General features: G+C 29.3%; 4 protein-coding genes across 11 annotated transcripts; 2 read left to right on the top strand and 2 right to left on the bottom strand.

Moving 5' to 3' along the window:
• Positions 1 to 463: 463 nt before the first annotated feature.
• On the top strand, positions 464 to 4800 carry LOC101501552 (probable inactive receptor kinase At5g58300). Of its 3 annotated transcripts, XM_004490459.4 has the most exons (4): positions 465 to 662; positions 1489 to 1524; positions 2046 to 3340; positions 4025 to 4800. In XM_004490459.4, exons 3-4 carry the CDS (start codon positions 2119 to 2121, stop codon positions 4675 to 4677), a joined length of 1875 nt encoding a protein of 624 aa, XP_004490516.1. In that variant the 5' UTR covers positions 465 to 662; positions 1489 to 1524; positions 2046 to 2118; the 3' UTR covers positions 4678 to 4800. The 3 variants fall into 3 exon arrangements, with proteins under 3 accessions (XP_004490517.1, XP_004490516.1, XP_004490518.1); XM_004490460.4 differs by lacking the exon at positions 1489 to 1524 and having other exon boundaries at positions 464 to 662; XM_004490461.4 differs by lacking the exons at positions 465 to 662; positions 1489 to 1524 and adding an exon at positions 1587 to 1903.
• LOC101503576 (cysteine-rich receptor-like protein kinase 25) lies at positions 4025 to 11998 on the bottom strand. 6 transcript variants are annotated; one of them, XM_073365267.1, is made up of 4 exons: positions 10703 to 11998; positions 9518 to 9643; positions 9022 to 9163; positions 4025 to 5660 (listed from the first exon to the last, which is right to left on the bottom strand). In XM_073365267.1, exons 1-4 carry the CDS (start codon positions 11145 to 11147, stop codon positions 5372 to 5374), a joined length of 1002 nt encoding a protein of 333 aa, XP_073221368.1. In that variant the 5' UTR covers positions 11148 to 11998; the 3' UTR covers positions 4025 to 5371. The 6 variants fall into 6 exon arrangements, with proteins under 6 accessions (XP_073221368.1, XP_073221370.1, XP_073221369.1 ...); XM_073365269.1 differs by having other exon boundaries at positions 5464 to 5660; positions 9027 to 9163; positions 10703 to 11980; XM_073365268.1 differs by lacking the exon at positions 4025 to 5660 and adding an exon at positions 7790 to 8446 and having other exon boundaries at positions 10703 to 11983.
• A 1334-nt stretch (positions 11999 to 13332) lies between these two features.
• On the bottom strand, positions 13333 to 15318 carry LOC101501241 (large ribosomal subunit protein uL16-like). Its single transcript, XM_004490458.4, has 4 exons — positions 15161 to 15318; positions 13909 to 14410; positions 13694 to 13775; positions 13333 to 13590 (listed from the first exon to the last, which is right to left on the bottom strand). The coding sequence occupies exons 1-4, from the start codon at positions 15168 to 15170 to the stop codon at positions 13516 to 13518; spliced, it is 669 nt and encodes a 222-aa protein (XP_004490515.1). The 5' UTR covers positions 15171 to 15318; the 3' UTR covers positions 13333 to 13515.
• A 3976-nt stretch (positions 15319 to 19294) lies between these two features.
• Positions 19295 to 24579, top strand: LOC101500911 (hydroxyacylglutathione hydrolase cytoplasmic). Its single transcript, XM_004490457.3, has 7 exons — positions 19295 to 19455; positions 19554 to 19676; positions 20792 to 20953; positions 21403 to 21481; positions 21746 to 21859; positions 23229 to 23405; positions 24212 to 24579. The coding sequence occupies exons 1-7, from the start codon at positions 19409 to 19411 to the stop codon at positions 24284 to 24286; spliced, it is 777 nt and encodes a 258-aa protein (XP_004490514.1). The 5' UTR covers positions 19295 to 19408; the 3' UTR covers positions 24287 to 24579.
• The last annotated feature ends 929 nt before the right edge of the window (positions 24580 to 25508 follow it).

The following is a 25508-nucleotide window of genomic DNA, read 5'->3' as shown; positions in this document are numbered from 1 at the left end:
AATTTTAAAGTTTATTAAACACTTAAAAATAATTTATAATATTTTTTTTCTAATAACACTAACAGAAATTCAACTTCCAATTTATAGATCCAATGCCTATTTTTTTTAAACTACAACAAACAATTAGACTTACCATCACTTCTCAATCATGTAACGTTGTTTCGTCATTAATGCATATGCCAACTAATTATAATTTAGTATTCATGTCAAACTTCTCAATTTCAAAAGATTTTAGACTTATGCAACCATGCTTTTATTTATCCTTTATTGTTGGTCTTATTTCAACTGCAAACATGTGGAAATTAATGTACCGTAGTACTTATTAGTTCACACTAGACTTTGTTAGTTAAAGAACTCATTATTGCTGTCATTTTAGTTCAATATCAAAGTACTTTTGTATATATCAATATGAATATATTAAATTGTAGTAATGCTCAATAACTATGATGCCACCAACTCCAACAGTGCTAGTACACTTTATTCTCATAATTTCATTTTTCATGTCATATAAAACTTTAGTCCTGTGTCACTCCATTTCATTTGTAATACTTCTACAGTTCTACTGGATTGTATTGTATCCCTACTCATATTTGTGATAATGTCTATGTTTATTCTTCATTCTATTTTGTGGTCTTGGTTTCCTCATTTCTGATATAATAAAGGTAATTTCTCACTTTCTAAATTCTAAATTTTAATACAAGTTTGTGGGAAAAGGAGAATTATTCTAAGCTTTGTAGTACTGAAATTTCGAAATGAAAATGTGTCTGGTTTCTAACACTGAGACGGCACCAACAATATAGTTATATTCAATTTCTTTAATTTTTTAAATTATTACTGGTGTCAACATGTCAGTGTTGTGTTTGATGTCTATATGAAGTTAAGTTCTTTTCAATGTTTATAAGCCTCAATGATGTTTTGTTTGCTTGACTTCAATAGAGGAATCATCGAGTTGTTTTGATTAAAATATTGATAGTATGCTTGTTTTGCTCCATTAAATGTCTCAATGTGGTTCATGAGTTTTGACCAAAAAAACAAAATGTGGTTCATGAGTTAAATAGTTTTCAGCATTTCAAGATCACTTTTTTCAGGGTATATACACTGACCAAGTAAGGTGAGAAAGACCAAAAATCAACACTAATGAAATTACTTACAGTATATCTATTCAAATTTGGAGAATGGAGCCTACTTTTTGGCAAAGAATGATATTTATATAATCTAACTTTTGCTTTTTCTTTTCTTTTTTAGTTGTATTTTTTCTTGGATTCTATGATTCTTAATTATCATTATGCTTTTTTTTCTTTCTCCATCTCAGTTCTCACTTGTTTTTGAAAACATATATGAACTGATTTTATGAGGGAATTTCTTTATATTTAGTAAAAAGTGTACTTTAGTCCCTCCATCAGCTCAAAGAAGTGTACTTTAGTCCTTTTTCTTTTTCTTCAATGAATTTGAATTAACACCTCAATTATTGAAACTCACTGTTTTCAGCTCAAAGAATATCCTAACTTCAAGACCTGCCACATGGTAAGCATGTGTAACACTGTTTTGGCATTCTTTCTTGTTTCATATAAAAGCTTCAATAGTAATGTTTTTCTATGATGCACTGACATTTAAAAATCAATAATAAGTTATAAGAAAATAAAAGTGATTGAAAAAAACTGTGTGTTGGTGTTTTATCGATTTTGGACATTGACATGTGATAGATACCAAACACACTTTCGATTTGATATATTGGTACTACAAATTTGAAGACTAGGTTCTTCAAATTTTTCTCAATTTGTAAAACAAATTTTAAATGAATTCCAAATGTCACATTGTCTATGTACCATAGACATTTGAAATTTAAGAAGTGTTCCCTGTCAGACACAAGTTTGAGTTAGACATTGACACAACACCAACACAGGTGATTACATTAAATCACATTTATTTTTTTAAAATTATTATCGATGTCTACATATCAATGTCTAATTTCGGTGTTTGTGTTGGTGCTTCATAGAATGTTACTTATTCTAACAATTTGCCATGATTTTTCAAAACCAATACAGGAAATGAAGATCAGTTAAGGTCAAAACTTGGAGCTACAACAACTTACAAACATTTAGCACAAAACAAGCAACCATGAAATTCCAACAATCCTTTCTTGTTCAATTTGTTCTTATAAGCTTCATATTATCTCTGTTTAACTTAATCATAGCTGACTTAAACTCAGACAGAAAATCTCTCCTTGAGTTTTCTTCTACTCTCCAACATGCACCAAGATTAAACTGGAATGGCTCAACACCAATTTGCACATGGATTGGTGTAACATGCAACCAAAATGAGAAAAATGTCATAAGCATCCATCTTCCAGGAATTGGATTAAAAGGCTCTATTCCAAACAACAGCAGCCTAAGGAAACTTGATTCCCTTAAAATCCTAAGCCTTCATTCCAATGACCTTAGTGGAAACCTTCCTTCTAACATTCTCTCTATACCTTCTCTCCAATATGTTAACCTTCAACACAATAACTTCACAGGCCTAATCCCTTCTTCTATCTCACCTAAAATCATTGCATTAGATCTTTCCTTTAACTCTTTCTATGGAAAAATCCCTTCTTTCAACCTTCCAAGGCTCAAGTATTTGAATTTGAGCTATAATAGCTTGAATGGTTCAATTCCATCTTCCATCAATCAATTCAACTTCACTTCTTTTGTTGGTAACTCTCTCTTGTGTGGTCCACCTCTCAATCATTGTTCTACAATCTCTCCTTCTCCTTCTCCAAATCCATCAACTAAACAAAATTCAAAGACTAAAACTTCAAAGAAACACTTTGGAGTAGCTTCTATACTTGCTTTTGCAGTTGGTGGATGTGCCTTTCTTTCTCTCATAGTTTTGGTGATCTTTGTGTGCTTTTTGAAGAGGAGAAAGAGTAAAAGAAGTGATGATATAGTGAAAGGAAAGGCAACACCATCAAGTGGTGGAAAGACTGAGGATTTTTCAATTTCAAAGAGTTTTGGAAGTGGAATGTTGGATGGTGAGAGGAACAAATTGTTCTTCTTTGAAGGTTGTTCTTATACATTTGACCTTGAAGATTTATTGAAGGCTTCAGCTGAAGTACTTGGAAAAGGAAGTTATGGAACAACATATAAGGCTACATTGGAGGAAGGAATAACAGTTGTGGTTAAAAGGTTGAGGGAAGTTGTGGTTGGAAAGAAGGAGTTTGAACACCAAATGGAGGTTGTTGGAGGAATTGGAAGAAACCCTAATGTCATAACACTTAGAGCTTATTACTATTCCAAAGATGAGAAACTTCTTGTTTATAATTACTTTCCAGGAGGGAGCTTGTTTTCCTTACTTCATGGTATGTTTTCCATTTTATGCATTATATTTTACATACTTCTCTTTTTTGTTTTATTAGTCCATGAAATCCACCTCTTCAATTAATAAATAAAGTGGACAAAATGTTTTACTTCTTCAACATTATTGAAATTCATTAGATTTTTTAACTACTGATGTGAAAAGTAAAACCAAAAACTGAAGTAAAATTTTATTCAAGGAGTTCAATATGACACTGACTTATTGCCAAGGAAAAAACTCTGCTTAATTTGAAGGAGTTCAATTTGATCAAAAGTGGCATGTTTTTAGATCTTTACATTGGCATCAAATGATTCATCATTCATGTTTGAAATTTGAATAGTGTATATCATGGTTTTATAAAATAGTCCGCAACATCAAAGTTTTTCATGTCTGCCAACCGCAGCGCGATAGCAATTGTAGCTGCATCAACCATATTTGACTGCAATTTTTCACAATATCAATAACCTAACATGACTTTGAATGTCTTTTGTTCTACTATTCTAGTATATCCTTAATTTTTAAATGATTATTATGTTTATATATATAGGTGGTAAGAAATGTTCTTTTAATTAAACTATGAGTAAATAATTCATGGAACCTACAATACAATCACATATAATTTACTGTCACTTGTAATAAATTTATATCCTTGCCTTATTGTTCTATCTATCATTTCCAAACAAAATAGGAAACAAGGGTGTAGCAAAAACTCCATTAAACTGGGATTCAAGAATGAAGATAGCACTAGGAGCTGCAAAGGGAATTGCTTCCATCCACACACAAGTAGGTTCAAAGTTCATTCATGGAAACATCAAATCAACCAATGTACTCATAACACAAGAACATGATGGCTGCATCACTGATGTTGGACTAACTCCACTAATGAACACATCACCAACCATGTCAAGATCCAACGGCTACCGTGCTCAAGAAGTCACCGAATCGAAAAAGATCACAAATCAAAAGAGTGATGTTTACAGCTTTGGTGTTCTCCTTCTTGAAATACTCACAGGGAAAACTCCATTGGGATACTCTGGCTATGATCATGACATGGTTGATCTTCCAAGGTGGGTGAAGTCTGTGGTTTCTGAGGAATGGACAGCTGAAGTTTTTGATGAGGAGTTATTGAGAGGAGGAGAATATGTTGAAGAGGAGATGGTGCAGATGCTTCAGATTGCACTTTCTTGTGTTTCAAAGGTGGTAGATAATAGACCAACAATGGATGAAGTTGTTAGAAGCATAGTTGAAATTAGGTTTCCTGAGTTGAAGAATGTTACATCTTCTGAGTCTGAATCTAATGTACAAACACCAAGACATGAAGTTTTGATTGCCAACTTTTGATAATGAGAGAAAGAGAGAAGAAAACTATATATAATGTTTCAAATTCCATGTTTCTTTATGTTGGTCATTCAAGTTTTTTCTTTTCCATTTCAAAGATCTAGCTTGTTTTCTTCTTTGATGTTACATACTTGTTTATTACAATATCATTTTATCCATACAATTTAGGAACTTAACACAAATGATAAGGTAAAGTTAAAGGTAATGTCAAAAATGTGTTATAATGTTACAAAAGTATTTGTTCCAAGTAGATAGTTTGGTTCTTAAGTTAATAGACACCGGAGTTTTAAATAAGAGATTATGAGTTCCAACTCTGAAAACTTAATAAGAACTAACTTATCAGTAGTTTAAGCAAAGCAAATGAAAATACAATCAAAATTGGTAGGGAGTACCAAATTGGGTACCTACCATCCAATACTATTTAGTCAAATTTTATTTACCTCTTTGCTCAACTTTAAAGTACAAAAACCCTTTTCTTCTAAACTAGAGGATTAAGACAAAATAAAAGAACATTAGTATAGAAAGTGCACTAGTTGCAGAATAGCCAAGGTGCCAAATTCAAACCCTTACACTAAGTCAAATTCAACATTATATTACAAATATAAAGGACTTTGCAGAAATAAATTATGATTCCAAGACATTGTATTTGGTTGAAACATTGATGGTTATTCAATTAGTATAAACTCGTAGCTAGAATCTAACGTGGATATGGCTCAGTAATTGAAGCCTCATTTACTGATTCAATAACTGATTTACTTGTGGATTGACTTGATCTTGTTATCCCTGAATTATCTTCCCACTGTCCCATGTTTGGAAAGCTTCCAGTTCTAGAATTGTCCATAAAAAATGCAGGTTGTGAAGGTATAGAGAGAGTGAGAGAATAGCTACTTAGCATGAGTACAATAGTAGCCATGGTTGGCCTTTTAGCTACATTGTCTTGGACACAAAGTAAACCAATATGAATGCATCTCGTGATTTCTCCATGCCTGCAAGTATATATTTACTCTATTTTACATAATTAACTAAATACTATTAAGTCACCATTTCCTTTTCTTTTTTTTAAAAAGAATCTAACGGCGAAACTCATACACACTAAGCGTGAAGAAGCGGAGTATTATAGGTTCGAACTCGCACCCCAACATATCAATTACCCTCTTGGATTTTTACCATATGGACTGCACTTGTGGGACCCTAGCTATTTCCACTTCTATATGAATATGAAGAACAATGTAATTATTTACAATGTTTTTGAATCAATTAAAGTATGTACCAAATCTGATCATAAAAGAATGTTTATTCAGTACGACTATGAAGTCGGAACAAATTATGTGATAATCTCATGTATGGGAAAGTTTGTTTGTTTTCAATATTTAGAAAAGAGTTTGTAAAATGGTTTGAATGCAAATCTACTGTGTTTGAAATTAAATGACATAAATTCCAATATACTGAAGTAAAGTGATTTAAAGATAAATTATTGTTTGAAATTAAATGATAGAAAGTTAAATGAATTGAAGTAAATTGCTTGAAAGTAAATGATTCTTTGAAAGTAAATGACAAAAACTTAGAAAGTCTAAAATAAATGACTTGAATGTAAATGACGTGAATGTATAGATTGTTGGACGAATAAATTGTTGACAATGAAGTAAAGGTGTATAGAATCTTACAAGATTGAAATGCATGAACGATATATTTAGTTTCTGAAAATCTTGAATCTATTTGCGATTAGGAGTAGACTTCAAAAATTAAGAATTCAACCTCTAAATTTTCTATGAGAACTTGTATTTATAGACACATAGATTTAAGAAACATCTCCTTAGTGATGGGCTACATTTGTAGTAGCTATTTTTCTAAACTCTAGTGGTTACAACACGTAACTCTCTCTTATTATGGTTGGTTCGATGACCTAACATTTATGTCATGTTTTGTGTCGTCTCTTTTCCATCTATCTATCATTGATTATTTTACATATATTGTTCATCACTACCAAATCTAATGTCGGTTGTCGATCTTTACTATGTGCTTGTGCTTAATTTAATCATTCTATGGTCTTCTTATCGTCTTTTTTTAATTGTGTTCACCAAAATTATCAAATTATTCCTTAACAATGATCTTACTCACACATCCCCTCTATTATATTTAGAATACAGGATTCTCTCATGTCTCTCTGGTTTTTTATAAATGAAACAACTGTCTCATTTAATCATATATATATATATATATATATATATATATATATATATATATATATTTTCAGGAGATGTGAATGTAATTTCTAAGAAATTGAATGTTCACTTAAAATTATCAAAGGTGTGTATTAAAATATATATCTAAGGGGATGCAAGTGTAATCTTCCATTGTTTTAATGAGAATTAAGAAATAATAATCCAAAAAAGAAGACTTATAAAGCTCAATAGATCCTCCATATTTTCTCCACGACGAATGCCACTATTCTTTTGGCCACTTTCAATCTCAAGAACTAGCACACTAAAACTGAAACATCTGATTTCACTGAAAATTCTCCATGCATTACATATTTAGGTGCCATATATCCATTAGATGTCAATTATAAATAAACTAAATTAGTACCTAAAAAAGAAGAAAAATGCATTTTTTATGGTAATAAAATTTTCACTATTATAGTGAGTGAATAAAAATAGTAAAAAAAATTTGTTTACATGAAAAAGAACAATTAATTGACTAACAAAAAGAAAAAGTTGCTAGCTCTAATAGCTCACTCAACTAACTCCAATTAATTATTTTCACTATCACTCTTACATTTAACAACAGTGATATTGATTTTTTAATAATAACAAATAAAAGTATTTTTTTAAGACTATAAATTAAGGACTTCACTAGTAAGTAGGGTTGGGAAGGCCCTACTTGTCCTTTGATATTTTATTAAGCTTGAGAGATTGACTCATATATTTAAATATGAGTTTGACTCAGATATTTTATTAAACTGAATTATCGATTATGTTCATGACATTTAATTACTTCATATATATCAATCAAAACATGAAGGAGTAAATTTATTTTTACGAATTGGGATGTCTTTGTCTACCTTCATTTCTCCTCTTTAATTATAGTAAATTTATTTGTATGAGTTTGTTGTGAGTAGTCTTGAATCGAATATCATCCTTTATTTTGTACGTAACAAAAACTGTTGAAATATAGTTTATTTAAAATAAACTCTTCCTATAATCAATAAGTTCAAAAATAATCTAATACTTACTAGGTTCCAACAATTCTACTTGTATTAGTTTGTGTTTGATCCTCAGAAATTAGTCTTGCTAAGCCAAAATCTGATATCTTAGTTTGTATGTCTTCATCTAAAAGAATGTTGTTTGCTTTGAGGTCACGATGTATAATACGTAGTTGAGAATCCTTGTGAAGATAAAGAACACCTCGAGCAATACCTGTAATGATTTTGTAGCGCTTTTCCCAATCTAATTGTGTACGTATACGAATGTCACACACACTTTAGCTACATTGTAGGTTAGTCTTTGTGTTCAACATAATTGAAATAATCGAGCAACAATTTAATTAGGATGATATTATAATCATACTGAATATGAAGTAGTCAAGACTTTTATTGGGAACAAATTCATAGACAAGTAGTCTTTCTCTCCCTTCAAGCGTAAAACCAAGGAGTCTAACTAAATTTCTATGTTGAAGTTTGGCTAGTAAAAGCACTTCATTCTTAAATTCTATATCTCCTTGGCTAGAATTCATGGACAACCTTTTTAAAGCGATTATGTTTCCATTAGATAATCTACCTTGAAAAAACACCACTAGTTGTCAGTATAATAAATTATATTTTAACAAAATTGTGTCTTAGTAATGCAATTTAAAAAAAAAAATTGAATTAGCAAACAAAATTAGAAACAAATAAAATTAATCTCTAATTCTCATCATTGAATAGATTTAAATAGATTCTTAGTCTTTATAAAATTACATATGTTTAGTCTTTTGCAGAGTTCTTTCTCGTTTTTATAAATTATAAGGACTAAGAATTTGTATAGAGACTATAATCAAAATAATAATAATTTTCGATGAATAAAAATATATTTAACTCTCACAAATATTAATGATAAAATTATAGATGAATTTTTATTTTTAAAGTTGCTTAACTAAATTATTATTATTATATTGTATTTCATTTTTTATTTTTGTAAAAAAGTTTCACACTTTTCAGTTCTACAAATATCACATTTTTCAACTTCAGTATCTATTGTAGGGACTAAAATTGAAAACAATGAAATTTAAGGGACTGAAAAGTGCAGAAAAAAAAAAGTTATAGGGCTAAAAACTTATTAATTCCTATTATATATATATAAATGTTATTACCTCACCTTATAAACAGCCCCAAATCCGCTTTCTCCAAGTTTATTAGAATCTGCGAAATCATTTGTAGCAACTCTTACCGTTTCGAAGCTTAATTGTAAAGACTCTAAGGTTGTAATTTCATCATCATCATCTTCTGAAGGAACTGAGATATAGCAATTAAACAGAAATAAACATGTATGTTGCATATATAGGTGAAAAGATATCATGTTAATATATATACACACATATATATATACATATATATATCAAGTGGTGATGATAAATCCAAGTTTAGTGAAATCTAGATTGCAATCCCGCACTTAGAAATTTGGACCCATTTAATTCAATTAAGATCACACGGTTCGGATTTTAATTTATTATTATTAAAATATGAGTTTAAAATATAAACTATTCAATTTTTATCGGACGGTTAATGATTCCCTAAATCCCTAAATGAATGACTACATGAATTTTTTACTGCGTGCAATTTTGATCTGTTTAGAGAACTTAGACTTACTTTTAATAGTTTTTGTGTGCTTCTTAGCAAGTAGTCGTAAATAGATCCAAATAAAACAGAGCACCAAAATAACAATAACAACTGGGATTGCTATCATCATGGCTCTTCTTGATGTGTGACCTTTTCCTACACAAGGATGTTGCGTCAATAAAATAACATTGAACAAAGAAGAATATAATGATTTTTACACTGGAATTCTAAAGCGTTCTTAATTCTCATATGGACTCATAAGTATAAATAAGGTCTCTTGTACTTATTAATGATCAATTGATCAAGTTAATAATAATATTTTCTCTAATCTATCTTTTTATGTAGAATTATAATAAGATATTAGAGTAATAGTTATTCTGCAACATTTTTTATTGAAAAAATTTGTTTTTATTTTTTTTCTCTTATTATACATCTACAAAACAATCTCTAAAATTGAATTAATCTTAACTAAGAGTGGAAATAGATTAAGTCGAGTTAGGCTTTGCAAACTCTGAGTTTGATCTTTCAAAAATATTTAAGATCTAAATTTGACATATTGCATGATGTCGGTTTACTTTTTAGTCAAGACTCATGAGTTAGACCTTGATAAAAGTTTAGTATGATTGTTAGTCTTTTTAATAACATATTTCACTTTAACATATTTGAATAAATAATTATATGTATCTTTAAATAGACAAACGAGTTAATATATCAATAAAATTAAGTTATTTTTTAATATTTAACATGATATTTCAAAAAATCTCACTTTATAATAGATTCTACTTCAATTCTATATCAAAGCAAAATAAGGTTAATAGACTTAAATTAATAAAAGTTCAATATCTAAAAAAGATCAAAATTTAATATAATAATTATAGTAGTAATAAAAAATATTATTTATACTTATTTAAATAGGTCGACTTGATAGGTCCAAAAAGATTTTTATGTGACATGTAGTATGATATTTTTAATTATATAAGTTTTTTTATAAATTTTGACTTTATCTATTTAAAAAAAAATGGTTTAACCTAAACCTGAAGTAGATTAGGTCGTAGGCCTCTGTCGGTCGAGACCTATTTTCATCCCTAACTTTAAAAAGACTAATATGTTCCCTTTAATCAATTTGTGAGGGATTAATTTGGTTATTATGCAATAATGCAATTGAGTCTTTACTCATGATTTAAAATAATGAAAATGGAAAAACTACATACATACCTTTGGAGGAAGTGTGATTGGTGGATGGTGAAGTACTAGGTGGAGGTACTTTTGGTTCCACATTTATAAGTTGATCATAGAACCTATAATTTTCATATCTAATATTACAACTTGGTCTAATAACTCTCCCACCAATCTTATTTTCACAACATGAAGGAAGACTAGCTATAGCACTTTCCAAGCATTCATTACAATCCAAATAACGTAAATCAGGTGTACACTGCATAAGACTATATATATCCTGAAAATTTGGACCTGTTACATTTGCTGTTCCATATTTTCTCATAGAATCACCTGTAGCTGCTACTGTTCTCAAATTATACAACAATTTCCCCAACACTTTATTATAGTTATCTACATCTGTTGCATTAAATGGACTAAACATAGAAAATCCTGGTGCTGTTTCCATTAGGCCAAATATTGATCTGTTTGAGTAACGCAGCATGCATCTGTCAATCCAAACAATTGCTTCTTTTTTGTTTGTGCAGATTTCTTGGAGATGGAGTGTTGAATTTTTGAGACAGTTAATACAGTTTTGTGGATTAACATCTCCTCTACATAATCCAATGGCGTATACTTTGTCGTTGTCTTCGCCGTAAGTGAAATTGTAGAAACCGTAGGTGATTTCTGTGTTTGAAGTGAGAGTTGATAAAAGAGTGTTGAGATTTTTGTGATATGTGCTGTTTAATGTGAAGTTGCCATAATCATGGCATCTTGAATCAAAATTTGGCTGGGCTATGGTTTGATGATAAGATAATAAGAATGTGGTTATGACAAAGAGAACAAACTACTGGATATTGCAATTGACATGTTGTAATGATGAAAGCTAAAAACGGTGGTGTTTGAATCAGATTCAATACTATATATAACCAAATTTTATTTCAAGGGAAGTTTTGAACAAAAAACTATTTGATTTAAAGACAAAATAACACTAGGTTCAATTCGGTTTGAATGACATGTTTTCCAAAAAAGAAAATCTGATTCAATCCGATTTAACTACTATAACAGTCTAATTTTAATTAGTTTTTTGATATTCCGGTTACAATTTTTTAAAATATATATTAATATTATTGAAATTTTATAATTAAATATTCTCAAACTATCTTTTCTAAAATGGGTAATTGGATCACATTTTATTTATAATTCATTCAATAAGAATTACGATTTCATTTGTCTTACACACTAGGACTAATCCTTAGTGAACATCAATGACTAATGGAGATAGTTGTGCCGTGGGTTTTGCTCAATTGCTCACCACAACACCAATGGATATTCTCTTTGGAATTATGCACATGGAGGTCCCCTATTATACGTGTGAATCTCTCGTCAACATATAAAGCCAAATTAAATACATTTTTCCACACTATTGACATCTTGTATGTTAAGTTTGTTCTAAGTAAATAAATTCTAAAGAATATCGATTATCAATCTCACTTATTGATGGAAAAACTTTTATTAATTCAACTAAAGGTGTATTACTGTAAAAATATTTTTTTCATTTTTAAAAATTTGTTTAAAATATTTATATTAACAAACAGATACTCTTAGAGTAAACAATTGTCTTTATTTTTAAAAACAATGTAAATATTTTTAATTAATATTTCATCTTCTCTCTATTAAAATAATCACCCCATGAATCTCACATATTGATATTAGTAAATTAACATTAACACATTTTCAAAGATAAAATATAAAATATTTTCAAAAGAGAACTCACGCAAATTTTATTGAGACGTGCTTGATAAGAAAAACCTTATGATATATTTATCATATTCTTGGTTGAACATTTCAAAGGATACTGTCTCTTTTTTTGAACTTTCGTCGATTGGAAACAGAATTTTTCGGTGGAAATTAGATTGTTTTCGTTTAATCAATATTGTGGCAAACCTCTTATTATGTCCCTTTTTAAAATATTTTAAAAGTTTCCGTGTTGAGGTGTCCCACTCTTGTCTATCATCCATTTACCAATGTGTATGATCATATAACATGCTTGTTCTGAAAGGTCTTCTAGAAAGACAGTGAGCGAGGGTTTGTTTGCAAGGAACCATCAATATAAGAGAATCAACGCAGAACCAATCCATGGCAAAAGAGATTACTACTATCTTCGTCACACAATCTATTTATTGAATCATAACTTCATTTCCAACATATTACATAACTTACTCAAACTTAGATTGTTATTTAAGAGTAGAAACCTTTAGTTATAAGGAACATTTGTTTAAACTAAATTTATCTATAGCTTTTAGATGGTCGACCAGGTTACATAATTGAGGAAAATTGGATCGACCTACTTAAGATTAGACTGCATGTTATCAACCCCAGCAAAATGCAAGCTGAGTGCTTTAATTCAATTTTCATACATATCAAATATTAAACTTTGTATACTTTCATCTAATCACATTTCAATATTAGATATTTGTAGAAATATTTTATTAACATAAAAAAACATAGTGACATCATGCTAATGATATTTAAGAGTGGTAAGTTTTTTGAAAACTCTTTGCATTTATACAAATTGATACATTTAAAAGCCTAGTAGTTTGTTGACATTTTAAAATTCGTACCAATCAAAAGTTTTTTTTACAGACAATAATAAGTTGTAGAAGAACATGACATTCTGGAATATCAAATGCAGAAAATGAGAAATTTTAAGTAAACAAAATATAACATTAATCATCCATTTCAGTTTGTCTTCAAATAGGAAATTAACTGAACTCAGTTTAATATAATGGGCAGACAAAGTAACAAATTCAAATTCACTCTTGGAAAACCAATGTGATACAAACTCTAATATTTCAACATAACAGACAAGCCTAAGCATTAGAACTGGCATTCAAAAAGGCTCTTCCAGGTTGACGGTTAGCCAATGGTCCATGACATCCAAGAAGCTGCAAAACCACAAAACAAAATTGTAGGTTGAAACACCAATTACTTGCTGAAGAAAGTACCAAAATATAAATAACTACATAATATGCAGAAAACAGCATTCACCTTTGCATTCACACCATCAGGCATAATCCTATTCTCTGACTTGTACCTCAGATAATCAGGACGGTTAAACTTGGTGAATCCCCTGAACAAGCATTTAAAACAACAATAATACATTAGACTTAAATTAACACATTGAAGGAAAAAAAACCAAGTAATCTGATGCTGCAAAACTATAACATATATTATAGGTAGCTTCTGACGGAACAAATACATACCACTTCCTGCTAACAATGATCTTTTGACGACCAGGGAACTTAAACTTAGCACGACGAAGGGCCTCCTGTGCGTGATGGCTGTTGCTGTCCTTGCAACGGACCGAAAGAAGGACCTGCCCAATAGCCACTCTAGCACAAGTACCTTGGGGCTTTCCGAATGCACCTCTCATACCTGTCTGAAGCCTATCAGCTCCAGCACATGAAAGCATTTTGTTGATCCTAAGAACATGGAATGGATGTACCCTGACTCTCAAGTGGAATGTATCCTTTCCAGCAAATTTGGACATGTATTTGTTGCAAGCAATCCTAGCAGCTTCCAGTGCCTCACTTGAAACATTTTCTTTCTCCCAACTAACCAGATGAACACAGAAAGGAAACTCATCAACACCCTTCTTCTTCATGCCAACATCGTAAATTCTGATCTTGGGATCAGGAACACCACGACAGAAACGTGACTTGGGGTAAGGCTTGTTTTTAATTTGTCTGTAACACCTTGCAGGTCCTAAATTAAACACCAATAAGATTTATGTATATCAATACTAGAAATTTCACATATAAAAGCATGAAACAATGATTCACACAAGTATTAATGAACAAAAAGCAACCACTAGACAACATCAAAAGCTATGAAGCACTGACACACACAAAAATCTAAAGTAACTTTGATTTTAACAAATCAAACGGATGTTCAAAAAGCACATACAGGAATAAAAAATTGTTAAGTTTCCGAATTCAGCATTAACGAACCATAAAACCCGTACAGACAATCTATTAATAAAACACCATGGTACTCCGACAGAAATCAAATCATTTTCGTACAAAGGAACTAACAAACAATCACTGTGACACAAAACTAATCAAACTTGAAAGCATAAAAAAGGTATTCAAATCTGAAGAAAATTAAATATTTAATCGAATGATTAACCATTGGGAAAAATGAACATCATATGATGTAACTGAATCCAACATATATTCAAAAAAAATCATTCATTCAAAAGACCTTATCAAATCCTCCCCGTTATCTATTTAAAACAACTAAACATTATTTAGATCCATTTTGCAGCAGGAACAACGACAAATCAACATATACATAAATCAAATTTCAGCATAACCTAACTTTCACAAACGAAACAGAAAACTATATATGATTTTTTACGGAAACAACGAAAAAACAGATTCAGCTAAAACCGCAAAAAGGATTAACGAAGTTCAACATAGAAGAAATGAAAGTGAAATGAAAAATGGGGCTTACTTCTTCCCATGGCTGCGGCGTGGTTTCTTCTCTCCTCTGCAAGAGATTTACGCTGCGCAGAAACTTCAACTCTATAAACCTACCGATTAGGGCTTATGTGTATCAATGCAACGAGCGACTGGGTTTTTTGGCCCAAATTCAATTTTTGTTGAATTAGGCCTGACATATTGGGGGATTATTTTCACACCCCGCTCGAATCACATAAAACCCCCTTCCTTTTATCTTTTTATTTTTTTGTTATAAGTTTTTAATCTAATAAAATTTTGAAATTTCATTTTAAGTTCTTATATAAAAATTGTTACTTTTTAGTTTTTACAAAAATTATTATACAAATGTTTTAATCTATGTTAAAATGCCGACATTTTGAATTAAATTTTTATAAGCATATTGTAAAAGGTTACTACTCTATATTAAATGAATTAAAAATTAAGACTAATAAATGTATTAAAAATATAATTTCCTCTAAGTTAACATATTCGTTATTTTTATCTCGAGTTTATAATATTTAAAAAATTAATAATTAATTCATCTTATATTAAAAAAAATTAATTTTTTATGAAAAAACTTTTTATAATGCTTTAAACGTTCTTAAAAAAAATATTTAAATATTTAAAAGTTTAAGGATGATTAAATATGTTTTTTTCTATAAAGACTAAAATTAAATACAAAAATTTTATAAGAGAAAAAAATGAAATTTTGATGAAACTGAAAACGAAATTTTACAATTTGACAAAGATAACTTATTTAAACTTGATTTAAAAACACCCTTGAATGGGAAGTATACTTTGACTATTGTTATTTAACAGTATTTTAGACACGGCGTTAAGACGTACACATAAAAAATATATGTTATTTAATTCTTTATTTTTTTTACCTTTTTTTTATTTTCTTAACGATAATTTATCTCTTTCCAATTAGTCAATTACTTATTTACCAAAACACAATTTAATATCTATATGTTTTGTCCTCTCAAGATAGCTTTATAAGCAATATATTAAGTTTCCTAATCAAATTTTTGAGTATGTTAATGCCCAAATTATTGTGACCACGCAAGAGTTTTTCGAATGAGCTCTACAATATTGAATTTGATTTGAAAACAATTTAGACGGTAAACAACCACTTTGATATTTGACCAACTATCATAATGATTCTCAAAAGAAGATAAATTAATGATTTAAATATCTCTAAATTTTAATTTATTAATCATATTAATCTTTTCTTTTACTCATATTGATCTATAATGTCAATTTGTCTCATTTCTCTATTAATTATATTTTTTATACATTGGACAAAATACTCTTCAAATGTCCTTTATCATATTAAAATATCATTTAAATTCATAAGCATCACAACTTACTATCACCAAGATTTATTATTAGTTTGTATATGAAATTAATTATTTATAACGTTTTTAATTTAAACTCTTGTTTATATAATTTACTCTTCATTCATTTAAATTTTCTAGAATTTTGTCCTTCTTAATCAAATAAATTATGAATCTAATTGAATGATAAATTATATAAATCAATCATTGGTATGTAAAACATAAATAATCTTGCTGGTTGGTGATGATTAGGAGCATAAACTTCTTCACATTTATTTTACTTTTTTCTCTTTTTCATAACAAATATATGTTTTAAAAAAGTTGAACTTTGTGTATCAGAAAACTTAAAAAACAAATTTTGATATATAAATATGTTTTAAAAATTTAAACTTTATATATCGAATTTTTTTCAAAAAAATTTCAGAACTTATTTATATATCAAAAAACTTAAAAAAAGTTTTTTGAAATACAAATTATTGTAAAAAAAAATTACAAAGTAATTTTTTTCATGTTTTTCAAAATTACCAAAAAAACATAAAGTTTGATTTTAAAAAAATATGGTAAAATTAGATTTTTATTTAAATGTGGGGATAACTGATAAGAGTATAACTTTTGAGGTATGGAGTCAATTGTTTTTTACATATATTGCTAGGGTTGATGAATGGACGGTGTAGGGCGGATTTAGACCCAAAAACACCACTTGACCTAAACCCTTGATAGAAAATAAAGACCCGCCCATTTAGTGATATGAGTTGAGCGGGTTATTGATTGGGCTGATTTTCAAGGTTACACGGGTCGATTTAAACAACCCAGAAAAAATCAACAAAAAGATAAAACATAAAAAAAATAAAAAATAAAAAAGATTTGTGTCATCATCAACCTCACATTTATATCCTCAATAGAAAAATCTCATATTGGTATTATCAAACTTTCAACCAACAAAAAAAATAAAAAATTCAAAACAAAAAAATGAGAAATCTTAGATTTGATATAAAAAAAGGAATAATAATGATAAATGAAGACGAAGAAGGAGGAGGAAAAGACAAAAATTAATTATTGAGTTTATTTTTTATTTAGTTTTGAAACAATTTTTTTCTAAAATTCTAAATAAATAAAAAATAGTTTATAATTTTTATTTTAAAATTAACTCATCACCATCTATAGACTAAACACCACTTCAACTACTATCGACCACCATCTCCAACCACTATTACCATCACCAACAACTCACTTCTAACCACTACAACAATCACTGACCAACACCTTTAACCATTACCTCCGACCGCTCACCTCTGACCATCGTCGCCAACCACCTCCCACCATTGTTCACCACTCCAGCCACAATCGATTACAGTTTAACCACCACCACCAATTGTTGACCACCACTTTTAACTGTTCACCATTACAATAGTTGTCTTTTACGACAACCACTATTACTAAAGTTATTATAATTAAATAAGTTTTAATTGTATAATATTTGAATTATTTTAAAATAATTAAAATTTTAATATAGTTCTAATTTATTTGTTTTAATTATTTTTTTATATAAATATTTTTTTTATATTTTTCAAATTTATAAACAAAACAAAGAGAGTGACTCAATTGAAATAAAATAAAACAACTCAAACACAACTTATAATTGAAATTTAGAATTGAAGCTGAAAATTGTAAACTCAAAAACGATTGCGAATGGAGTGTATTATATCAAACGCCAATAAAGTTAAGAAATAACTTATTAATTGGACTTAAATGCTTAATAAACTTTAGATAAGGACTTCGAGAGAATCAAATTCGAATCTTGACTAGAACAATTTTTTCAAATCCGTATCTTAATTTAAAATAAAATAAATTAAAAGATCAAAATAGAACAAAAAAGAATCAAGAGATTAAAGTAAAAATATAAAATAAGTTAGAGAATTAATTTAGCCAAAATTTCAAAATATATATTTATTTGAAATTAATATTTCTATTTGATTTATGTTACAAAATTGTAATATCGTTAAAACATAATTATATTTTAACAAAAAAATTAAATTAAATTATAATTTTTTTTAAACTAAAATTAATTACAAATGATTCGGTCTTCTTTCTATAAAATCTTGCGTCTTCGTATTCATCATTTATGTTCTCTTCTCATCACTATCACCAATAACTTAATCTACTTAAGATTCATCACCATATTCAAATTCATATTTATCATAATATTTTTCTTCATCTTATGGTACTTGTTGGACAATGGTGAGTTATAAAATTGGATTTGAATAATAGTTTTTCTTCTTGGCGTGAAGATTAAGAAATTTTAGGAACTATATGGAAAAATCCAAAAGTGATACTACAATTTGGTCCTAGAGGAAAAATGGACAAACAAGAAAGTCAAATTTTAGTCCTAACAATGGTAAAAGGTGAAAAAAGAATTCACCATAATAATAAAGTTGATTATTTTATAAATTATGACACAACTTTGAGGAATAAAAATTGGGTATAATAACTATTTTAAAATTAAACTATATTTAAAATATGTTAGCCAAACAAAAAACATACTAAATTTAAAAAAAATTATATATAATTGTAAAATTCAATTGATACTGAGAATGAATGAACAATAATATTCATTTTCAAATATTAAGTTCGATTTTCACATAGGAGATAATTTAGAAACTTTATCTTCATTAAACTCTAGTTTATACCATTTACACGAGAATTAAAATATTTTTATAATAAAAAAAAAACATCGTAAACTTAATATTTTAAAATAATGTCCGAAAAATGGGCAGTTGAATGATATATTTTAATCTTATATTTGTATAAGTATAGAAATAGAGTAATAAATATTTATCGATACTTCCAAGCTTTCGGCCGATTGAGAAGAAACAAACCACCGATTAAACAAGTCTCTGCGAGTGAGTGTTCAATCGATAAAAAAAATGAAAATCTATCACATTCCTTGCCTCGAAGACAATTATTCCTATCTGTAAACTCTTTTGATTCTAATCTTATGCTTTTTTTTTCTCTACTTTTTCCCTCCTGTGCCAATCTGTGAATGATTCTTGATGGATTATTTATTTGCAGAATCGTGAATGAGAGTACCAAAGAAGCTGCCGCTGTGGACCCTGTTGAACCCGAGAAGGTTCTCGAAGCTTCCAATTCATATGGCCTAACTCTCAAATTCGTTCTCACTACTCATCATCACTGGTTACTTTCTCTTTCTTTATAGTTACCTAACATTTTAAAGTAGACAGTAATTTTATAAAAAATTATTATTTTTTGTTTTCCAAATATCACTTAAGACTTGTTTGGATGGAAAACTTAATTAAGCGATTATGTATAAGTTATTTTTATAGTCAAGGTGATAATGTAGTCCAACTTTTTGAGTTTAAGCTATTAGTTGTTTTCATGAGTTATCGTGGAGTTTTTGTCGACATTAGCTGAAGATAGTCTTATTGATCTGTCATAAGTTGTATCCATAATCTCTCAAACGCTCTGTCAAGTGTTAATAGTGGTGGTAGATAAGTCTAAATAGGTTATGCTTGGATAAACAACTTATTTAATAGCTTATAGCATAAATGCTTGTGTATAAGTTATTTTTACAACACAAGGTAAAATAAATTATATAAGCTATAAGCTATTTGCGATAGCTTATGAAAATTAACTTAAAACAACTTATAAATATGCCGTAAGTTGTTTCCATAAGTTCTCCCAAACAGTTTCACAAGTGTTTATGCTAGTAGATAAGCTCAAATATATCTTAGTATAAGAACTAAGTAACTTAACTTGTAGTACCTATGTTTATATGATGCTGAAAGAGAGTGTGTTTGGACTTTGGATTATCAGCTTAACTAAGTACTTATTGAATAAGCATGACTATATAAGCACTCATGTATAAGCTATTTATATAATCAAATAAAGAATGTGGTTAAACAGTTTTCGTGAGTTGAAAACTGTTTTTATAAGCTATCCGCATAAATTTATTAAAATAACTTAAAAACAGTTTATAGACATATCATTAGCTATTTTCATAAACACTCTCTCAAACACCGAAGTAAATGCTTATGTCATAAGATAATTTCAATTAAGTTGTAAATAAGTTCTTTCAAAAACAATCGTAATCTATATATAAATGATGTTGGATCTTATCTTTTTCATTTTTGTTCCTTTTTTAAATCAATTTTGTTGACTAACTCTAAGTTGTAAAGCATTTTCTCAGTTATTTTCTCAGTTATTTTGTTTGTTATTTGTTATTGTTGTTTTTTCAAGTTTTGAGGGGGTCAAAGAAAGTACTATAATTTTTGTATGATTATGTGGGGCAGGGATCATGCTGGTGGAAATGACAAGATAAAGGAATTGGTGCCTGGAATCAAGGTGTACGGTGGTTCACTTGATAATGTAAAGGGTTGCACTGATGCAGTTGAAAATGGTGATAAGGTGCATCTTGGAGCTGATATTACTGTTTTGGCACTTCACACACCTTGGTATTGTAACTCAACTTGTCAATTTAGATTCTTGTTGGCACCCTTTCCTTTCTCCCTAACCAAAAATGGAGAGTTTGTAATTACTAGTGCATTGTATAATTTGTATTATATATAGACCAATCAATAATTGTTTTACCTATGCATTTGCTTAATTTCAAATGAAATAACAAAATAGTCTAATCTCCATAATAAAGAGTAAAGAAAGATCATCAGCATGCTAAGTGCCAACTGCCAAGCATAATATACCCAGGATGCACTGTCTTGCTTCATTGGCCATGTCCGTTGTTGATAATTTTGTTTGCTGCGTTATTAGTTGTTAATAAGTATCATCCTCTGGTATTGTTTGATATTGGCTCTTTTATGTAGTGGTTGAACCGAAGTTTCACTTTCATTTTTCTCAACACCCTTTTATCTCTGATTAACATAAACCATTTCTTTGACTTTTATAGCCACACCAAAGGTCACATAAGTTATTATGTTACTGGCAAAGAGGACGAGGATCCGGCTGTTTTTACTGGAGATACATTGGTAAGTTTATCAATATTTTTCATTTTAATGAGCTGTTTTGGAACATGTGGGGAAAAAATCGTTATTTTGAATGCATGTAATAATAAAGGTAAAGACGGGTTAAGTGCTTGAAGTCAAGGTATATAAATTTTATTTTTGGCTCGTATTCTCTCTATATAAAAGTTTTCATGTATATGATTTTAAAAAGCTATTACTTTTAAATTTTATTTATTTATTCCTAAAAACCAATCTTATTTATGTATTTATTGTGTTTCTTCTATACAGTTTATTGCTGGTTGTGGGAAATTTTTTGAAGGAACTGCAGAACAAATGTATCAATCACTCAATGTGACATTAGGTTCATTACCAAAGCCAACTCGAGTTTACTGTGGCCATGAGGTAAATAACATCAAGCTCTGAAAGGAAAATATTATACGGAATGTGTTGATGATTGATCTTATAATTTTTTAAATGATGAATGTGATTGATCCACAAAATTAGTTTCTACAGCTCATGTGTGATTTTACTTGGTAATGTTTCTAATTTGATAAATGGAGATAACTGGATTGGGAAATGAATCAAACAATATATTTGAGTTTTCTTTCATTCTACAGTTGGTGATGGTAGTATAGTTTGATTGTGAGATTGCATGTATTATCCGTGAATTTTTTTAGCATCTGGGTTCAATCCACAAAATAATGTGACCTTCTTGAGGTTGTTAGTGGTGGTGCGGTGCTACCCGCCAAATTGTCGGTTCTTAAGTTGTAAACACTAAACAGTCTAAAATAATCATCTTATTGCAATATTTACATAAAAATTGAGAAATGTAAGGCCCATTCCCGTAAAAAATTGAGTGTTGAATTCAGGGGCATTATGTGTCAATGACTACAGTTTCCTTACAATTGCTGGAGTTTGTCTATTAATGTGCATAGAATTTCAAGTTAAATTTGTGGGTTAGAACTCGGATTCTGTTACAGCAACGCTGATCAACAAAATCCAAATCCATCATTCTTTATATGTTTAAATATGTTTTTAGTCCCTCAAATATGATAATTATTCCTTTTGGACCCTCAACTTTTTATCAGCTTTTGATCTCTCTTTTCTTAAAATGATTACAATTGGTCCTCTAAATTATAAGTTGACCAGAAGAGTACGGAAAAAGACCAATTGTGCGATCATTTCAGCAAAGAGGGACCAAAAGCTGACAATTTTTTTTGCGAGGGACTAAAAGCGATAATTACTGTTATTGTAGGACTGAAAACCACCATATTTCAGTCTCCTTTATAATTTACTTCTTTGGTTTTATGAAAAAATATTGGTTTTGAGATATTGAAGAACTATCTACCATTTGCCCGATGCAAATTTCTGATTTGGAAGAAGTGTATTGCAATAGGTACTCCTAGTCCTTGGTGTGTGTTCACGAGAAGCTCATTTGTGCAAAATTGGTTGTGCACTTATGCTTAAAATACAAAATTTACCACTTAGCTTGTGTAAACGTTTGGATTCACGGTAGGAACAATGTAGGCGTGCAACTAGAATGAAGCTACACATTGTAGCTTTCAGTTGAACGTGCGTTGAGTGACTTTTGGATGCAAAAACAAACATGCTATAAATCAATAATGGAACTTTGAGGGAAGGAGAAATTCTATAATGTTATATAGTTTTACTTTTTGCTATGAAGGTTTATAACTTTTGGAGACTTACATTTTGCCTGTTCCCCACTTATACTATTAATCACTGTAAGAGTTTGAGTTTGTTTTTTCTCTAGTACACGGCGAAGAACTTGCAATTTGCTTTGACAGTTGAGCCCGACAATTTGAAGATACTGCAAAAATTAACCTGGGCTCAAAATCAGCGGCAAGTTGGCCAACCAACAATTCCCTCAACCATTGAAGACGAGCTGGAAACCAATCCGTTTATGAGGGTTGATCTACATGCAATCCAGGTTTGTCACCTTTTCAACTCCTTTTCTCAATATTCGTTTGAATTGACTTATTTGAGCTTTTCTACTAACATGAACACTTGTGAGACTATTTGAAAGAGTTTATGAAAACAACTTATGAGACACGTACATAAGTTGTTTTCGGTGTATTTTTCTATAAGTTCTCCAGAATAGTTATGAAAAAAAGCTTATAGTTTATATGAAAATTATTTGACTTTATTTTATCTTTTGTTATAAAAATAATTTATACATTCCATAAAAAAAATGAATAGTTTATACATAATCACTTATGTTATAAGTGTTTAATTAAGTTGTTTTCTTATTGATGGGGAGGATGAAAGAAATACTATGTCCTTAGCAATCCCTATGGAGTATACCCGAGCTTTGTATAATCAAAATTATAACATATTTACTTAGAACTTAAACTGCAATTTATGGAAGTCTTTTCATTTACTCTGTTGGGGATATAAAATATGAAAGGCTTCAATATGTTTTCATCTCCAAAGTATGCTAATTTTGGCTTCTAGCCCTCCAAAATTTAGGTTCAATTTTGGTCCCTCAATTGTAGATATAATATGGTCCCTCATTTTAGATTGACGGAGTTATTTAGCTACCGGGACCAAAATCGATACATTGTCAGAAATGAGAAACCTAAATGAAAGAATTTTTTTAAGGATCGAAAGCAAAATTTACCATACTTTTTGGGATGTATGACATATTTAACTCATTTAACCCAATATGAATTAAACAAAGCCTAACGTGAAGCATTTTCTTGAAATGTATATTAATGTAAATGTAAACATTTGCAGGAAAAGATGGGGAGCAAATCACCTGTTCAAGCTTTAGGAGAATTAAGGAAGTTGAAAGACAACTGGAAGGGCTGATGAAACTAGTCTTCTCATTCACTCTTATTTCAATTTCTCTTTTGTTGCATCCATATTAATAAGGCCTATATGTATATACTGTAACAGTTTGGTTTGCCAGATATTAAAATGGCAGTGTCAAAAGCTTGTCATGTTAGGGACATGGATTGTGATTAGCACTGTCGCGTACAGGTATGTTAATGTTGGTTTGTCCGTCTTAGTATGTTACTGTTGGTTTGTCCATGTACTAAGATGTTCCATTTCACTCACGTTATTTACTTGTGAACTTAAAATCAATTATTTTCTCCTCTCTATTTTTGTTTGGAAAGTAACTTTCTCCCTCCAAGCATGGGAAAGGGATAGAAAATCATGGCATACTTCTTTATTCAATTTTATTATTTATATATTTAGATGTTTATTTTTGGATGTTTAAACCGAAGATGATAGATTGGCTTTGTCAAACACGGACATTAGAAGCAAACTGGTTGAAATCACTAGCATTCGTGACTTCGAAATATACAATAAATCAACAATACTTTAAACCCAAAATTTGATTTTTTTTTTTTTTAGTCAGTAGATGGAGTGACAAATTCAATTTGAAACTTATAAACACAACTACCATATATCAGGTGTGAAGATGTTGAGTCCATAATATCGACAAATACATTTGTCAATCAAATCAAGTATTACGGACAACATAAATTGGATTTAAGGCCCTTGATATAATATTTAGATTTTTTTTATGATAATGAATGTAGTCAAATAAGGTTTGTATGGGAAATTTAAAATGCATATTATCAACATAAAATTAAAATGCCTTTATTTTTTTTAATCTATTAATGGTTTGTTTGTTTCAAGGGAGGAGTGGAGATGAAGAAAAAATGGAAACATATTTGGTTTCTTCAAATCCCTTCAACCAAACACACCATAAGAGTTAGTTTGATTGAAAAAATAAGAGGCAAGAAATGATATAACTATTCCAATATGTTAATTCAATATTTGATAAGTTATTCAGAAACACTATCATATCACAACTCTCTAGTTAATATTTTTTATAAATTATTCTTTAATATTATCATAGCTCGTCTCTCTAGTTAGAAATATATATAAATATAAAATAGAAAACAATGGAATTTGACATTAAATTTAAAAATGAAATATTGGTAATTAATGTTAAATATGTATGATTTTAAGACAAGGGTAGTTTTGTTATTTTATATAATCTAATAAATTATTAATTTTA

This window comes from Cicer arietinum, chromosome 2, assembly GCF_000331145.2.
Source record: "Cicer arietinum cultivar CDC Frontier isolate Library 1 chromosome 2, Cicar.CDCFrontier_v2.0, whole genome shotgun sequence".
Lineage (NCBI taxonomy): Eukaryota > Viridiplantae > Streptophyta > Magnoliopsida > Fabales > Fabaceae > Cicer > Cicer arietinum.
The sequence above is the reverse complement of the archived record's forward strand: the minus strand, read 5'-3'. Positions and strand labels throughout refer to the sequence as shown.

Excerpts from the sequence above, each read along its gene's own strand:
- LOC101501552 (XM_004490460.4), top strand. The coding sequence starts at position 2,119 with ATGAAATTCCAACAATCCTTTCTTGTTCAATTTGTTCTTATAAGCTTC. Across the intron at positions 3,341-4,024 it reads CTTGTTTTCCTTACTTCATG|GAAACAAGGGTGTAGCAAAA; the intron begins GTATGTTTTCCA and ends CAAACAAAATAG.
- LOC101503576 (XM_073365267.1), bottom strand. The coding sequence starts at position 11,147 with ATGCTGCGTTACTCAAACAGATCAATATTTGGCCTAATGGAAACAGCA. Across the intron at positions 9,644-10,702 it reads CAATCACACTTCCTCCAAAG|GAAAAGGTCACACATCAAGA; the intron begins GTATGTATGTAG and ends ATCCTTGTGTAG. Across the intron at positions 9,164-9,517 it reads GCACACAAAAACTATTAAAA|TTCCTTCAGAAGATGATGAT; the intron begins GTAAGTCTAAGT and ends GCTATATCTCAG.
- LOC101501241 (XM_004490458.4), bottom strand. Across the intron at positions 13,776-13,908 it reads ATCATTGTTAGCAGGAAGTG|GGGATTCACCAAGTTTAACC; the intron begins GTATGTATTTGT and ends ATGCTTGTTCAG. Across the intron at positions 13,591-13,693 it reads CTGATGGTGTGAATGCAAAG|CTTCTTGGATGTCATGGACC; the intron begins GTGAATGCTGTT and ends GTGGTTTTGCAG.
- LOC101500911 (XM_004490457.3), top strand. The coding sequence starts at position 19,409 with ATGAAAATCTATCACATTCCTTGCCTCGAAGACAATTATTCCTATCT. Across the intron at positions 19,677-20,791 it reads CTCACTACTCATCATCACTG|GGATCATGCTGGTGGAAATG; the intron begins GTTACTTTCTCT and ends TATGTGGGGCAG. Across the intron at positions 23,406-24,211 it reads TTGATCTACATGCAATCCAG|GAAAAGATGGGGAGCAAATC; the intron begins GTTTGTCACCTT and ends AAACATTTGCAG.